This window comes from Odocoileus virginianus, unplaced genomic scaffold (assembly GCF_023699985.2).
Source record: "Odocoileus virginianus isolate 20LAN1187 ecotype Illinois unplaced genomic scaffold, Ovbor_1.2 Unplaced_Contig_5, whole genome shotgun sequence".
Lineage (NCBI taxonomy): Eukaryota > Metazoa > Chordata > Mammalia > Artiodactyla > Cervidae > Odocoileus > Odocoileus virginianus.
Genome location: NW_027224322.1, coordinates 2,786,779 through 2,803,886, shown reverse-complemented (window position 1 = coordinate 2,803,886; position 17,108 = coordinate 2,786,779). Strand labels below are relative to the sequence as shown.

General features: G+C 57.4%; 1 protein-coding gene across 6 annotated transcripts in view; it reads right to left on the bottom strand.

Annotated features, from left to right (window-relative positions):
- SNED1 (sushi, nidogen and EGF like domains 1) overlaps window positions 1-17,108 on the bottom strand; it is a 77,886-nt gene that overhangs the window by 7,568 nt on the left and 53,210 nt on the right. For 2 of the 6 annotated variants that reach the window (XM_070463651.1, XM_020913195.2), the window contains exons 22-31: window positions 16,150-16,333; window positions 14,155-14,267; window positions 13,103-13,384; window positions 11,914-12,058; window positions 11,761-11,843; window positions 10,868-11,020; window positions 7,093-7,209; window positions 6,488-6,575; window positions 1,692-1,772; window positions 237-274 (exon numbers count right to left, since the gene is read on the bottom strand). In XM_070463651.1, the coding sequence (XP_070319752.1) occupies window positions 238-274; window positions 1,692-1,772; window positions 6,488-6,575; window positions 7,093-7,209; window positions 10,868-11,020; window positions 11,761-11,843; window positions 11,914-12,058; window positions 13,103-13,384; window positions 14,155-14,267; window positions 16,150-16,333 (1,283 nt within the window). In that variant the 3' untranslated portion in view covers window position 237. Of the gene's footprint in view, window positions 1-236; window positions 275-1,690; window positions 1,773-6,487; window positions 6,576-7,092; window positions 7,210-10,863; window positions 11,021-11,760; window positions 11,844-11,913; window positions 12,059-13,102; window positions 13,385-14,154; window positions 14,268-16,149; window positions 16,334-17,108 lie in introns of those variants that run through there. The other 4 variants (XM_070463653.1, XM_070463652.1, XR_011486339.1 and 1 more) reach the window with 3 other exon arrangements.

The following is a 17,108-nucleotide window of genomic DNA, read 5'->3' as shown; positions in this document are numbered from 1 at the left end:
GCATGTGTCTGCTGTTGGAGACGGAGGCGTTCAGTGTCTGGGCTGAATTTACGTCTGCTGGGAGGCCCTAAGGACTGTTTTCCTCACTCATTTTAACCCCTGGGAAGCTCTGAAACCTGATGGTCTGAGAGTCTGACACAGCGCTGCACATGGAGAAGGCAGCCTGCCCGAGGACCTGGCGCTGGGCGGGGCGCTCCTCAGACTTTGCAGCAGCTTTGCGGGCCCAGGGAACGTACCTTAGGATTTCTTCAGTGTAGGACTGTTACTTTGTTTCCTGAAACAATTGGAGAAATGTGGTTTATGAAAAAGAATGTGTCCCTGTGACCTGGCAGCTGCCTCAGCCCTGGCTCTTGGCTCTGAGGCTGTCTTGTCTTCAGCTCACACATGTTGCAGTTTGGGAGCCTGGTCAGTGAGACGAGGACACAGGTTAGCGTCTTACTCTGTGCCCCCACCTGACTTGGGGTGGACGTTGTGGAGTGAAGACAGGCGGGTGCCTGCTGGGCCTGAGTGAATGGGGGTGTGGGGGATGGGGGCTTGGGAGGTGGGCGATACACTCAGGTCAGGCAGCAGCGGGGCTTCGCCTAGACTCGGTAACGCGAGACCCAGGGCCTGTGGCACCTGGTTGGTCTATGGGGAATGTGACTGAGGTTCGGACTCTGCCGTCTGTACTCAGGCAGCGCATTGTATAATAATTCTGTGGCTACCTTGATCCCTTTGGGGAAAGATCTCGGTGAGAGTGAATAAAAAGTAAATAGAGATTTACCATGTTTATATATTTCGGCCTGTCAGTAACCCTTCTAAATACTAGTGCCAGATACTGTGTGAACTTCCATAACCAGAGTGACGCCTCAGCACCCACCCTGTGACTTCCCCCAGCACCTCCCTCTAGCATCCACCCTATGAGCCCACACCCAGCACCCATCCTCAGATCTTCCCAACCCCAGCACCCACCATGTAAGCTCCCACAGCATCCGCCCTGTGACCCACCACCCAGCACCCATCCTGTGATCTTCCCAACCCCAGCACCCACCATGTAAGCTCCCATGGCACCTGCCCTGTGACCCACCATCCAGCACCATCCTGTGATCTTCCCAACCCCGGAATCCACCATGAAAGCTCCCACGGCATCCACCCTGTGACCCACCACCCAGCACCATCCTGTGATCTTCCCAACCCCGGCACCCGCCCTGTGAGCCCCCACCCAGCACCATCCTGTGATCTTCCCAACCCCAGCACCCACCATGTAAGCTCCCACAGCACCCGCCCTATGAGTCCACACCCAGCGCCCATTCTCGGATCTTCCCAACCCCAGCACCCACCATGTAAGCTCCCACGGCACCCGCCCTGTGACCCACCACCCAGTACCATCCTGTGATCTTCCCAACTCCAGCACCCACCATGTAAGCTCCCACGGCACCCGCCCTGTGACCCACCACCCAGCACTATCCTGTGATCTTCCCAAGCCTGGCGCCCACCATGTAAGCTCCCATGGCACCCGCCCTGTGACCCACCAGCATGCCCCATGCCCACATTGCGCATCTGTGGGCTGCTGTGCACATAGCCGGGCTATACATGTTGGCAGCTGGGCTTAGCCATGGCCTGTGGCATCCCCCAGCCCCAGTCAGCAGGGCCACGCTGGCCCCATTACTTAGTCACCCGCGGGCATGGCTCGGCCCCTCCCTGGGACGCACCTGTCTGGGGTTCTGGCGCGGGTGCTCTCACAGCTCTCCTTGAAGCAGGTGTCCGGGTGCACTTTGTAGACTCTCTTATACCTGCGTCACCAGAGAGCTTTGTGAAGCCAGGGGCTGAGCAGAATGTTGCCCAGCTCCTTCACCTAGTCCACACCAACCCACAGTAACTGTGCAGGCCTCTGAGGAAGGCTGTTATTTTCCTAATAAGACTTTCTCCTATAGATGTGTTAAAATGTCAACATAAAAATTATGTAATTTTAAAACAATATTATCAGGGTATAAATTTCATAGAATAAGATATGCCCATTTTAAGTGTACATTATGATGAGTGTTGAGCATGTCATGTAAGAGAGAAAGACTGCTGTTTCACAGGCACATCTTGCTTGAGATAGGCGGTGTTGTATAGTTGCTAAGTTTTGTCCTACTCTTTGCAACCCCATGGACTGTAACCCTCCAGGTTCCTCTGTCCATGGGATTTCCCAGGCAGGAATACTGGAGTGGATTGCCATTTCCTTCTCCATGAGACAGGCTGCTTGGCCCTAAAGCTTTGAGACAATAAGACTGTCCTCTTCTGGGAAGTTGATGGAGAAACCTTGGAGATGCAGGCATCAGATATAGGTGGTACACAGGACAGGAGACTTTACCCCAGCCCTGCCTTATTACTAGTGTACTCTGAGATGCCTCTGGAGCGTAAGCCTCAGTTTCATACAAAACGGGAATTGCTTATCCTGCCTCTGTCACAAGTTTATAGAGAACAACAAATGAGACATTAAAGCTTTTGGAATGTTGGAGCTGTTTGAAAGAGATCCAGGGAGTTCAGTGGGTAAAACCCCAGCTCATGAGCTCAGTCTAGGAGAGCCTTTAGGATCTGAAGCCTTAGCTACGACTTCCATTTCCAGTCATGTGGCCGTGACAGAATCTGGAATTAACCACGTGTGAACAACTGGGGAACTGGACAAGATATAGGAAGTTAGTCTTTTCAGATGTTAGAAAACAGTGCAGGACTGACCTGGAGAGAAGGGGAACAAACGGGCTCTGTGGTTGTGCTGGAATTCCACCTGTAGGCGCTGTTTGGGCTGTGGTGGTTTGAGGGGGAATCCAAGCAGTGGTTGCACTGAGTTGGTGAAACAGAGATTGGAACTGGGGAGGCAGAGGCGGCAGGAGTTTGTGAGTCAGAGTCCAGAAAGGAGGGAGCTGTGCAGAGGAAGCGCTCCAGACATCTGGAGAGGGCTCCCCTTGGAGCTGAAGCTGTGTGTGCACAGGCTGGACAGAGGCGGGCAGAGGGGGACACGGAGCAGCGGGGCAGCCCCAGAACCAGAGTGGGGAGGCCCTGACTAACGGCAGGCTGATGCAGAGAAGCAGAAACCCCAGAAAGGCCTTGCTTTAAAAGGGGGGGCAGGGTGAACCCCAGAGTAAGGCTGTGCTAAAGCCACCCTAAAACAGGCCTCAAGGGGTCTGTCTGAATTGCCTTGCAAAAAATCAAACAATAAAGGAGCCAGAGAAGGTCCACTCTCAGCACTTCTATTCAGTGCAGTATTGGAAATGCTGGGCACAGCACTCAGACAAGAAAATGAAACACGAGGTGTTCAGATTGGAAGAGGAGAGGGGAATTGCCCGTTTGTAGATGAGATCACGCTCTGTACGGGGAGCTGTAAAGTCTCCACACAAAAGCTATTAGAGCTAGTAAATGAGCTCAGCAAGGCAGCAGAACACGAGATTCATACACAGAAGTCTGTTGTGTTTCTTTACACTCATAATATGAGAAAGAGAAAGTTAAAAAAAAAAGCCTGCTCAAAATCACTTAAAACAACAACAACCCAGGAATAAACTTAGCCAGGGAGATGAAATACCTATATACTGAAAACTAAAACGTTGATAGAGGAAACTAAAGATGATTCAGAGAATTGGACAGATATCCCATGCTCTTGGATTGGCAGGATTAATATTGTTAAAATGGCCATACTCCCCCAAACAATCAAAACACCTATGATGTTTTCCACAATACTAGAACAAATAATCCTGAAATTTATATAGAACCACAAAACACGAATTGCCAAGCAATCCTGAGAATAATGAACAAAGGTGGAAGTATAACCCAGACTTCAGCCTATACTGTAAAGCTGCAGTGATCAAATCAATGTAGTATTGGCACAAAAACAGACATAAAGATCAGTTGAACAGAATCGAGAACCTAGAAATAAGCCCATACACATATTTATTGCAAATTCAGACTTAAGAAAGTAGGGAGAACAACTAGCCATTCAGGTATGACCTAAATCAAATCCCTTATGACTATACAGTGGAAAACAGATTTGAGGGGTTAGATCTGATAGAGTGCCTTGAAGAACTGTGAATGGAAGTTTGTAATGTTGTACAGGAGGCTGTGACCAAAACCATCCCCAAGAAAAAGAAGTGCAAGAAGGCAAAATGGTTGTCTGTGGAGGCCTTACAAATAGCTGAGAAAAGAGAAGCACAAAGCAAAGAAGAAAGGGGAAGATAGATATACCTAACTGAATGCAGAGTTCCAGAGAATAGCAAGGAGAGATAAGAATGCCTTAAGTGACCAATGTAAAGGAATAGAGGAAAACAGTAGAATGGGAAAGACTAGAGATCTCTCTTCAAGAAAATTAGACATACCAAGGAAACATTTCATGCAAAGATGGGCATAATAAAGGACAGAAATGGTATGGACCTAACAGAAGCAGAAGAGATTAAGAAAAGGTGGCAAGAATATACAGAACTATACAAAAAAGATCTTTCATGACCCAGATAACCACGATGGTGTGATCACTCACTTAGAGCCAGACATCCTGGAATGCGAAGTCAAGTGAACCTTAGGAAGCGTCACTGTGAACAAAGGTAGTGGAGGTGATGGAATTCCAGCTGAGCTATTTTAAATCCTAAAGGATGATGCTGTGAAAGTGCTGTACTCAGTATGTCAGCACATTTTGGAAACTTCAGCAGTGGCCACAGGACTGGAGAAGGTCAGTTTCCATTCTGATTCCAAAGACAGGCAGAGCCAGCGAATGCTGAGATTCCTGCACAGCTGTGCTCATCTCACACGCTGGCAAGGTGATGCTCACAGCCTTCAAGCCAGGCTGCAGCAGTGCGTGAGCCAAGAGCTTCCAGATGTACAAGCTGGATTCAGGAAAGGCGGAGGAACCAGAGATCAAATTGCCAGCATCTGCTGGATCATCAAAAAAGCAAGAGAGTTCCAGAAAATCATCTGCTTCATTGACTACGCTAAAGCCTTTGACTGTGGATCACAAACTGGAAAATTCTTCAAGAGATGGGAATACCAGACCCACCTTACCTACCTCCTGAGAAACTTGTATGCAGGTTGAGAAGCAACAGTTAGAACCGGACATGGACCAATGGACTGGTTCCAGATTGGGAAAGGAGTACGTCAAGGCTGTATATTGTCACCGGTTTATTTAACTTCTGTGCAGAGTACATCATGCAAAATGCTGGGCTGGATGACTCACAAGCTGGAATCAAGATTGCCAGGAGAAATAACAATCTCAGATATGCAGATGATAACTACCCTAATGGCAGAAACAGAAGAGGAACTAAAGAGCCTCTTGATGAGGGTGAAAGAAGGAGAGTGAAAAAGCTGGCTTAAACTTCAACATTCAAGCATTTGGTTCTATCACTTCATGACAAATAGATGGGGAAAAAGTGGAAACAGTGAGATTTTATTTTCTTGGGCTCCAAAATCATTGTGGATGGTGATTGTAGTCATGAAATTTCAAAGATGCTTGCTTCTTGGAAGAAAAGCTATGACAAACCTAGACACAGTATTAAAAGCAGAGACATCACTTTGACAGCAAAGGTCTGTATAGTCAAAGCTATGGTTTTTCCAGTAGTCATGTACAGATGTGAGAGTTGGACCACGAAGGCTGAGCACTGAAGAATTGACGCTTTTGAACTGTGGTGTTGGAGAAGACTCTTGAGAGTCCCTTGGACTGCAAGGAGATCCAATGAGTCCATCCTAAAGGAGATCAGTCCTGGATATTCATTGGAAGGACTGATGCTGAAGCTGAAACTGTGATACTTTGGCCACCTGATGTGAAGAGCTGACTCACTGGAAAAGACCCTGATGCTGGGAAAGATTGAAGGCAGGAGGAGAAGGGGGGACAGAGGATGAGATGGTTGGATGGCATCACCGACTCAATGGACATGAGTTTGAGCAAGCTCCGGGAGATAGTGAAGGACAGGGAAGCCTGGCGTGCTGCAGTCCACGGGGTCACAGAGTTGGACATGACTTAGTGACTGAACACCACTACCACCTATAGTTTGTTAACCTGTGAAAAAGGAAGCAAGAACATATAGTGGCAAAGATGGGCTCTTCAGCCAGCAGTGTTGGTAAAGCTGGGTAGCTACATTTAAATCACAGAGCATTCCCTCACACCACATACAAAAATAAACACAAACAGCCTTAAAGCCCTAAATGTAAGACATGACACTAAAAACCCCTAGAAGAGAACACAGGCAAAAGAATCTTTGACATAAATTGTAGCAGTATTTTCTTAGATCAGTCTCCCAAGACAAAAGAAATAAAAGCAAACATAAACAAATGGGCCCTAGTCAAACTTAAAACGCTTTTGCACAGCAAAGGAATGATCGACAAGACCAAAGGACAGCCTATGGAATAGGGGGAAGTATTCAGAAATGATATGACCAGCAAGGGGTCAGTGTCAAAGCTGTTAGACCTCGGTCCTGTGAGGACTGGGCAGAAGCACTTCAGGGTCAGGGACACACCACAAGCGTGGTGAAGGCGGGGAAGAGGGACTTACACGTGGTGACAGATGCCTCCTTCCCAGACCGGAATGGACTTGGTCTCTGAGAACAGCCGTGTGCAGGGCTGGGGCACCTTCGTGCAGGCTGCCGGCACAGAGGGAGGGCTGCTGCTCGCCAGGAGCTCACAGCCGCGTGCCCTCTTCCTGCAGCCACTGTGGTCCCGGCTTCTGCCCTGTGGCTTCCTGGGCTGGGTCCCTGTCCCGGCTACTTAGCAACCGAGGGTGCTGCTCTGGGTTGGGGTCCTGGGAGCCTGCAGGCTGCTTTCCCTCAGGGCTCGCCAGAGTCGGCCTGATGGGCCTCAGGGCTGTGTGGTGTGGTAACTTCTGTCCATCCGCCTCTCATCCTTGTCCCAGATGTCTGAGGGCAGCAGGCCCCTCTTCCCTCCCACCACCTCCTGTCCCTGCAGAGTCACTGTCCCCCGAGCCCCCTGTTATCTGGGCAGTGGGAGGCCTGGTGGCTCACTGCCTGCCAGTCCCCCCTTCCTGTGCCCTGGGAGGTCTGGGTGCTGTGACCGGGCCCCTGTCCGAGCCTGCTGTGATGGGCATCTCAAGGCCAGGCCCTGGTGGTCCCAACAGGCAAAGGGGAGCGATTCCAAACTCACCGAGCTCACAGTGTCTGCCTTTGAACCCTGGGCTGCAGTCACAGCTGTGGGCATCCTCACCCGGCACACAGGTGCCTCCGTTCTGACAGGGGTTTTCTGAGCAGTTCCCAGGGACGTCTGCAAACGGGCCATGAGCTGTTAGTCTTGGGCCCCACGGGAGGGTTGGGAAGCATCAGCATTTCTGCCTCCTGCTGTTCCCGACCGCGGTGGGCCCGAGGGGCGGTCAGAGCGCCGAGGGAGAGGGTGGCCTGTGCGCCTGCCCCGAGCCCGTTAGCCTGGGGAGCGGAGGAGGCAGGGCGGAGCGGTTCCTCCGGCCCCAGCGCCAAGCCATCGCGCGACGAAGGAGCCTGGGCCCGTGGCTCCCATCACGGCTGGGCTCTGGGCGCTTCCGGAGAGGCTTCTGCCCCCTGCTGGTCTGTGCCCCGCGCCCCACATTTCCGGCGACTTTGCCCCGTGCGTGGGGCTCTTCTGCTTCAAATGCAGAGGCCAACCCTTGAGAGCCCTCCTTGTTCTCCAGTGCCTGTCCGCAAGCCCTGACCCAGGCAGCCTCTGTGCCGCGGCTGCTCTCTGCCTGCTGACGGCCCAGCCCAGGGGGAGCTGCGGGCAGGCCTGTCAGTCTCTCTGCCAGGGAGGGGCAGAGCCGGCCTTTCCCCCTCAGCGTCCACCGTCCGATCCAGCTGCTCCCCTGCCGTCCCCTCGGCAACCTCCCCATGAGGCGCTGACTGGGCAGACCCCGCCGCCCCCGCTCCCCCCGCGGCCGCCTGGGTTCTGCCCACTGCTTCGCCTTCCTCCTCGTGTCTGCTTCACTTTCCTTCCCCCTTTCTGTCCCCTAGCTTTCATGTTGTTTTGTCTTTCCTGGTGCTCTAAAGGGAGTTGAGGGCTTGAAAATACCTTTTATCATGGAAAAGGTAAAACTTAACAGTTTAGAGTATGAAGAACCCCGTGTACCATCACTCAGTTTCAGTTATGAGCATTCTGCCAGTTTGGCGTAATCTATTTCCAGCTTTCCATCTGCTTTCTTTAGTTGAATTTCAAAGCAGTTCACAGAAACCATTTCACCTGTAAATATGTCAGCAAGCATCTAGTACATAAAGACTTAAAATTTTCACATAAGCACAGCGCTACTGTTATAGAATTAGCAGTCGTTCCTGGATATTAAATCCAGGTAACAGATTTACCACTTGCTTTTTTCTGAGAGGCTGACTGACACGTGCCGTGCCTGGGACCCTGGGCCTGGGGTTGTGTGCAGCAGAGGGGCTTTCACCAGAGCTCCGCTTTCTGTAGCCCCGGTCTACTGAGTCCCGAGTTCATCCTCTCTCTCACACACACTAAAGTAAATAAAGTGAAGGCTGTTTTGAACAGAGGCTGGGGACGAGGATGCGGCTGTGCCCTGTGGTGGGGCAGTGGGGTCCTGTACGAGGGACAAATCACAGGGTCGGGAGGCTCAGGTCCTTCCCGCAGAACACCTGTGTGTGGGACGGAGGTGGCTCCTGGGGGATGTGACCAGCACAGCCCAGAAGCTGTCCTGGGTGAGAAGAGGGAAACAGGAAGACCGACCAGCCCCCACATTCACTCCAAGTACCCAGAATAGCAGGTTGCCATCTTGGGACTCCACCAGGAGGGCCCTGACCCAGAGATCTGCTTGGTTAGCAGATGCCAAACGGGCGTTAGCTGTGCCTTTGGGGCGTCCTTTCCTTCTGGAAAAAACCTCTGAGAGTTTCCAGAGAGAAGGGACAGATTACTTAGAAGGAAGGAAGAACACAGGTGACACCAGTGACAGTCCAGATGACCGTGGACTGCTGCCTGAGGAACTGAGAGGGGAGCTGTGAACCGCGAGTCCTGCACCCAGGGAAACTGGCCTTCAAGTGTGTGTTTCAGGCCCAGAGGGCCTCGGGAGCTTGTAAAGGTCCATGGAAAGTTCCACGTGGACCTTGGCAAGCTGAGAGCACCAGGAACAGCCCAGGCCCTGACAGGCAGTGCCCAGACTGGCCCCACGAGCCTTTTACAGAGAGGCCCAGGGCATACAGGCAGTGGGACAGGAGGGCCACAGTGAGCCGCTGACCGTGCCGGCCCTGGAGAGACAAACCAGGGCCCAGTGTGCTCTCTCAGCCGTCCTGCTGGCAGGATCCAGAAACCTGGCAAACCCTGTACTGCCCGCTGCCAGGAGGAGGCCAGCCTGGTGGGCCACTCAGAAGATAGCTCAGGCTCTCTTCATGTGGGCATTTCCACATCCCAAACCAGGAGACGTGGGCAGGACACAGCAGCACTGCTGACAACAGCAGGCTGGGCCCAGGAGCCTTTGGAGTGAGCTCACGGGGGACCAGGTGCTAGGCTGAGAGGGTGAGCGCGTGCAGGAGGCTGGGCGAGATGCGCCGGTGAGGAAAGCCCGTGTTGCTCAGGCGCCACGCGGACAGAAATCTCACGCTTCCCTGCTCTAGCCTCTGGTGGAGCAGAGGCCAGCAGCACGGAATTGGGGCTCGTTGGTCACCAGGAGGACAGCAACAGGAGACAGCTCACTGCTTATGTTGTGGGTCATGGCTGGGGGCCTGGGCTGATGGCCGTGATTTTAGCAAAAGCTAACTTGGCTCACTGAGAACGGCCCGGCCTGGTCTGATCGTGAGCCTGACGGGAGCCAAAGTGTTAGTTGCTCAGTCGTGTCTGTCTCTTTGAGACCCCATAGCTGGTAGCCCACCAGGCTCCTCTGTCCATGGAATTTCTCAGGCAAGAGTACTGGAGTGGGTTGCCATGTCCTTCTCCAGGGGATCTTCTTAATCCAGGGATCAAACCCAAGTCTCCTGCATTGCAGGCTTTGCTGTCTGACCACCAGGGCGCCAAGACCAGGACTAATTTTGTCCCCCTGGAGGCCACTAGAGAGCATCTGCCCTGTTGTCACCTGGGGTCATCTCACACCCCTAAGGCTTCATCCTGCATGGTAGCAAACGCTGCAGGTGGCAGTGGCGTCCAGGGCCAGCCTGGAGCACCCCTAGTCTCTCTAGGGGACCCAGGGGAGACCACCCCACGCCCCTCTGGTTTCTGAGTTTTGTGAAATGAAGCATCTAATATTTAAAAGGGCTGACACAATGGAAACCCTTGGGCAAAATGTTTTTCACTTACAAAACAGCCACACGAGTGTCTTCACTCTGCATCTGAGTCACAGACTGCCTCTCACGGGCTCACCCAGGCCTCGTCCGCCGAGTGCTGGACTGTGGGGCTGGGAGCCTCCACTGGCAAACACCCTCTGGCGCAGGTGCCTGGGTGTGCCCAGGTGTCCATAGTACACCCTGGGGGCCACAGGTGAGGCTGCATCCTGGGCACTTGGCACTCTGCCTTCTCAGAGTGCTGGCTGATGGGCAGCCCAGTTTGGGCCCGTGGTGAGACCAGGAGAAAGGGCCACTGCCCCTAAGCTGTCCCCAGAGGGACACGGCCCCGATGGTCAGAGCAGGAGGAGAGACTGAGTGGGGGTCTGGGTTTGTGGAAGGAATACAGCCTATAGGCGCTGCCCAGCGGGGAGGTGTCCTGGGAGCATGCCTGGGGGGACAGGCCCTGCTCGCCAAGTCCGGGTAGCAGCTGCCTCCTGGTGACGGCTGCCCTCCTGCCTCCTGCCATCTGTCCCCCACACACCTGGGGGAGGTAGGCTGTCTCTCAGGGAGGACCCAGTGTCCAGGCAGGTGCAGTCCCCAGGCCCGGCCCCGTCTGCCTGCGTGTCATGTTGGGCCCCCTAGCAGGTGGGGTGCTCAGCTGTTTCCTCACTGTGGGCAGCCCCCTCCTCACCTACCGTCCTCAGGCCCCTGAGGGGGGTCAACCCGGTAGTCTGCTCCTGCTGACTTGCTCTCCACGTCCTTGTCACTGCCACGTTTGGGGAGCTGGGGGGCCAGGCTGGCCGGCGTGGGGACCTCCGTGTTCTCCAGCTGCACCAGAGCCGTGGGTTCTAGAAGAAATCAAGACGCCACAGCGCTGACCACGAAGCCACTGCCTCGTGCTGTCCTGGGGCTGCCTTCATTCTGGAAAGGGGCTTCTCTCCCTCAGGGCCTGGGGACGTCCGCAGGGCCAGGTGTGGTGGGGTCCGGGTGGGTCTTGGCACCGCCTCGGGTAGGATCAGCTTTTCTCTGGGCAGAGCCCAGTCCTGACCATCCTGCCAGTCCTCAGCAGGGACTGCTGGGTGGAGGTCACTCGTGGCCCGACAGCTGACCTGCTGCCTCACCCTGAGCTGCTGGCTGAGGTGCCGTCTCCCCCCTCACAGTTGCGCCCTGCTCCCGAGGGGCCACAGCGCCTCCCCCCACTTCTCTGCCCTGAGCCAGACCTCGTGCTCGGCCCTTCTAGAGCCTGTGAGGCTGGTGCGGCCAGTCCAAGGACCCTGCGCTCCTGCCACAGCACTCGGTGGGGTGTCCTCACTCAGATGTGCTCCTAACAGGTTTCTTGTCCATCTCTGGTGCCTGCTGGCCGCCTGTCCCTTTGGGATGGACTGCTGTGTTAGGAAGGCTCCCTGGGAGCCTGCGGGTGGCGTGGGCTCTTCATGCAGGCCCTGGAGTCCTGGGCCCCCGACCCCTTTGGGTCCCCCTGCTGCAAACACTTTGGGCACTGGGGGTGGTCTCAAAGTCCAGGTTTTAGGGGTCTCGTCCCTTGTCCTGCTGGGGACAGGAGGCCACCCGGGTCAGCCTGGCCACTCACGTGATCTCACAGTGACCCGCTTGCGGGGTGAGCTGCCGAACCTGGCCCTCACTCGTCCTCTGCCATCCACGAGCTCTGAGAACCTGCGAGAGTCAGCAAGGGTCAGCAGGGGCTCTGGGCCGGGGTCTCGGGGGCGGCAGCTGAGGCAGGCACCTGGGGGCCTGGGTTGGCATCGCGGGGGCACCGGGGTCATTGAGCAGGCGCAGCTCGGGCAGGCGTGCGGGGGCTGGGCGGGTTCTCAGCGCCTTCTGGGGGAGTCCGTCTCGGTGCCATCGTCTGTCAGTGCTGTCCCTTGGGGCTGCGGGTGGGTGGAGGAAGCGGTGGCCATGTGGGCTGGTCTGGGCTCCCCTGTGCCTGGCTGAAGAGGGGGATACCCCACCGCAGCCCAGCCCCACCTCTGCCCAAGGAGGAGCTGTGGTTGCTGCCTGGATGTTGTCCAGGTGCTGGTTCCAGCCCTCGCCCTGGCCCAGGCTCTCCACCTGCAGGTGAGGCAAGGCCCTGGGGCCCCGTCCAGACCCACCTGGGCTGAGGCCCACAGCCCGCACACCCCGAGAGGGGGCCGCTCCTCTGCAGGTTGGGGCCACCCGCCCCAACCCCAGGGCTGGCACCCTTCTCACCTGCATGCCCTTCCTCCCAGCTCACAGAGGGGCCCCACCTCCCCTGTCCGCCCGGCCGGTGGGTTCGTGTCTCAGGGCACATGGGTTTCGTGCCCTGGGGGCAGGCTGGTGGGTTGGGAGACGAGGGAGCCCAGGCTGCTGCCCACCTCCCTGCAGCACCTCACCATCCAGACAGACTGTTTTGTGAGCTGGAACAGGTAGGGGGTTGTACAGACCCCCGTGGGGCGGGCAGGCCTCCCAAGCGCCCGAGAGCAGACCCGCGTCCTCACTGTGGCCCTGGGCCTCTCTCCCCAGCTGCTCCCGCCTCCATCCACCCACTGAGCTCCCTTCCTGCCCGTCCCAGCCCCGCTTCTGGGCTGTCCTGCCCCTCTTTTCTGGGGTGCTGCCCAGGAGTTCCTCGGGGGCCAGGCCACTACCCAGGCCCGCCTCCACGCTGCCAGCCTCGTGGGTCTTGCCACTGGCTCCTCTGGGCACCTGTTTTCAGGTGAGGCCTGTATTTACTGCTCACCGTTTGCGGTCCACCTGGGCGGACACCATGAGTGGAGGCGCAAGATGCTTCTGCTTCCCAGTTGCCAGCTCACTGACCCAGCACAGCTGCGCAGGAGCCGCCCCCCATTCTTGCGCGTGCAGTCCTGTGCCAGCACAGCACTGCTCCTGGGCTGCCTGCCCACCCCTGGAGTAGCGTGGCTGGGCCGGGGGAAGGTCCTAGACGGGGCTGCACTCACAGGTGATGATGTACAGGTGGGCAGGCTCGCTGTGCAGCTGGGCGCCCTCGGCGCTCTGCACGGCTGTCACCGAGAGCTGGTACCGCCGCCCGGGCACCAGGTCCCGCACCGTGTAGGACACCAGCCTCCCGCTGGGGACGTAGCGGCTCTTGGTGCTCTGGCTGGTGGTCACGTTGATGACATAGGCCTCCAGAGAGGTGCCTGGGGTGGGGGCATCCCAGACTATGTGGGCAGAGGTGGCCGTGACTCGGGCAGCAGTCAGGTTGGCTGGCGGCAGAGGCCCTGGATGAGCATGGAGCAGGGGAGGGGAGTGAAGGTGGCTGGTGGGGTCTTCTGCCCAGAACACACTCTAAAGATCTGACATGGAGGCCTTGCTGGACGCCAGACTGGGTTGTCACAGACCTCACTGTCCCCGAGGACAGGTGGAGGGGCGTTGGCAGCTGCTCAGGGCCAGCAACAGCAGACACCCCGTGAGGCTCCCCTTCCCCCCTCCCCAGCGCAGTCCATCAGGTTGCCCTCCCGCTTGGCATTCTTCATCCCCCTGAGCTTGGCCACACACACCTTCTCCTGGGATGTAGCTAGGGGAGCGGGCTAGATGGGCAGAGGGTGGGCCAGGGACCCCACACCCAGGGTCAGAGTGAGGACCTGACCCTTGCTGTCTGCCTGTCCCACCAGGCGAGGCCCTGCCCTCCCCACCCCCGCTCACTGCCCCTCCTGTGCCTGGACAGCCCGTGTGCTGGGGAGGAAGGGACGGTGAGGGCCGGGTGTTCTCGCCCAGGTGGACAGCCTGTCCATCCTTGCTGTCTTCTCCTCCTGCCCTTGTTCAGTGACCTTACTCTGGCAGGGGCCTGGGAACACCCACAGTGAGGGCAGCCTTGGGAGGTCATCCCGGCAGGGGCCCTGCCCAGCCCCCTGCAGTCACCATCCCAGGCCCCTCTGGACCACATGCACGTGGCCAGGGCAGCTTTCTGGGGCCACGGCCACTCAGAGACTGAGGGCAGGGCTGGGGGAACTTCCGGAAGGGAGCTGAGAGCCCTCACCCCTCTACTCACGGGTCCACACGTGCACCGGGGCTGAGGCCAGGCTCTCTGTGGGGTGCTCCTGCCCCCCAAGCCCGCTGAGGGCCGTCACCCAGATGGCATATCTCCTTCCTGGCAGCAAGGCCCTGTGGGGAAGGGAGGCCAGGGAGAGGAACAGGATGGCTCTGCTCTCAGACCACGGCTCCACCCGTGGGTCGTCCTGGGGCCGGTGTGACACGGGTGGGGGTCTTCCCGGGGTCGGTGTGACACAGGTGGGGGTCGTTCTGGGGCTGGTGGTGGTCGTCCCGGGGCCGGTGTGACACAGGTGGGAGGCATCCCAGGACTGGTGGCCAGGCAGCCTCCACAGAGGCCAGACTATGGCCTGAGAGCTGAGTGCTCCTGGAATAGGAAGCTACTCCCTGGTCTGTCTGTCTAGTGCTGGACTGGACACAGGCCTGGGGTGGCTGCAGTGTGGTCGGAAGCTGGTGTTCAGACAGCAGAGGCCAGCATAGGGCAACTGAAGGAAAAGGGTGTAACAGACAGGCCGGTCCGCCCCCTGTGGAGGGCTGCCCATGAGGCTGGCCCTGGGATGGGACTTCTGAGGGTCCGCAGTGCCCTCGGGGAGGAGAGGGTCTCCCTGCCCCAAATGTCTGTGCACAGTGAGGCTCCTGCCAGCTGAGCATCTCTTCCTCTGGGGTTCTGGAAACTTCTCTAGGCTCAGGTGCCGGTGACTACCCCCGCCCACCTGCCCGGTAAAAGCCCTGGGCGCTATATGTCTACTTGGCTCCCCAGGAAAGTACCTGCAGGCTGTGGTGGGGGTGGGGTGTGTTGGGGGTGTGGGGGGGAGCTTGTCGTGTGTGGGGAGGGGCTGTGGAAGCTCACACATGGTCCCTGCCTTGTTCCTGCCTGCCTCTTCCTTTCATTGACGTCGTTTTGTACCCTGTCTCTGTCCTGAGTCTCTGCTGAGTCCTGGGGAACCCCCTCGTGAACCTGGGGATGGCCTTGGGGACCCCAACACAGGAGTGCCCACCTGGGACCCCATTTGTGTCTCTATCCTGCTGTTCCTGGGGCATGGGCAGAAGGAGCCACAGCCACACTTCACAGACAAGGGGAGGGGGCGTGGTCTCCAACACAGATAGCCATGCGGCTGGACAGAAGAGCACAGAAACGTGGTGGAGAGAAGTTTGCAAGCTGGAAATGTGCGGGTACAGGTGGGTCGGTGGCTTGCCCGTCCCGCCTTCCAGAGCCCCTCTCCCAGCCATGGCCCATGGCTGCTCTAGGCTGGACGCTGCAGAGCTGTGCCTGAGCCCACCTCCATAACTGTGGTCAGACTCAGGAGCTTGGTGGGGACGTCACAGCTGCCACCTTCCCTCCTGACCCCGCCCTCAAGCACTGCCCACCCTCCCTGCCTGGGTCAGAAGCTCTGAGTGGCTCATGGGTCCGTCACGGGCTGCCGTCTGGGAGCGTCCCTGAGCTGGGGGCCTAGGCTGGGGGTCTGAAGCTTCCTTATGGTGCTGCTGAAATGTTTATTCCAGTCATCAGTCATTTTGAGTGACTGATGTTCACTTGAATTTTATTTTGTAGTTTTGTTGGTATATAATAAGTAACATGCATAAGAAGTTTCAGTTCAGCTCAGTTCAGCTGCTCAAGTTGTGTCCGACTCTTTGTGACCCCATGGACTGCAGCACGCCAGGATGCCCTGTCCTTGACCAGCTTAAGGTTTGGACATATTTGAACGAAGTAAAAAATGTCAGGCAGCTCAGGGGTGCTCATTTTCTCCCTTTCCAAGGAGTCTCATGACTCGGGCTGGAGGAACTCTGGGCTGGCCTCTGGTGGCCTCTTTCTTCTGTCTGCAGGAGGTGCCATCTGCAGAGTCCAGAGCATCCCTGCTCTCTCGGGGACTCTGACACTAGGCGAGGCAGCAGTGGGGCCCAGGACTGATCACATGCCCCTGCTCCTCCAGGGGGCTGGGGTGGGAGGGCGGCAGGAGCCTGGTGGGGCGGGGGGAGTGGGCGCCCTCACTCTTACCTGAACGTGAACCTGTCCACGCTCCTGTCCACATCAGTGGACTGCTCCTCCTGGGCCTCAGGGTGGCGGATGGACAGGCGCACGCTGCTGACGGTGGCGTGGCGGATCCTGTGCAAAGCCCACCGCACCGAAATGGTGCTGGCTGTCACGTTGGTGACCTCAAGGCCCTCGATGGGGCGGGGTCCTGGGGATAGTGGGCAAGCAGCCTGTGTGGCCCCTCCTCACCCCTGGAGGGTGGGGCCGGGGCTGGAGAGGGGGCTCGGGAAGGGCCCTGGGGACCTGCACAGAGGTGCCCTCGAGATGCCTGTCCAGCCTGGGCTTGCTGAAGGCATCCCTCAGTCCAGCAAGGACTGGGGGCAGGTGGACATGCCCTGGACCACTGCCTCAGGGCGAGGGCGTTGCAAAGGGGCCGCTGCAGGCGCTGCCCTGAGTGGTCTTGGCCTGCCAGGGGACAGGGTGGGAACTTCCTGACTCCCTGGCTGGCTAGTGGCACTCACTGACTCTCTGCACCATCTAGGGGCTCCTGGGGCCTGCCAGGGAGAAGCCAGGAGAGGCCTTGGTGATGCCAGGGAAGGGGGTGAACCCCAGGCCAAGGGAGCTGACAGGGGTGCCCCAGCCCCCAGAGTGCCAAGCCCTCGGCTGCAGGAAGGGTGCCTCACCCCCACCCCTATGGCACTGGGGGGGCTGTCTTCCTTCCAGAGCCCACCTTGAGCAGCCTCAAAAGTGCATCTCACTAGAGCCGAGCTCAGGATGGCCCTGTCTGACCCCAGCCCCCGAGGCTCTTCTGTCACACACTGGGGCCACCCTCCTGGCTCTGTGCACTGTCCTTCCCCAGGACACCCCGTCCTGAGGCCTCGTCCCTCCTCACATGTGGCCCTCAGCATCCTAGCTGTTGGCATGCGTGCAGCCTCCTTCCAAGGGGCCCGAGAAGGTGCTCCCCTCTGCCCTCCAGGACCCTC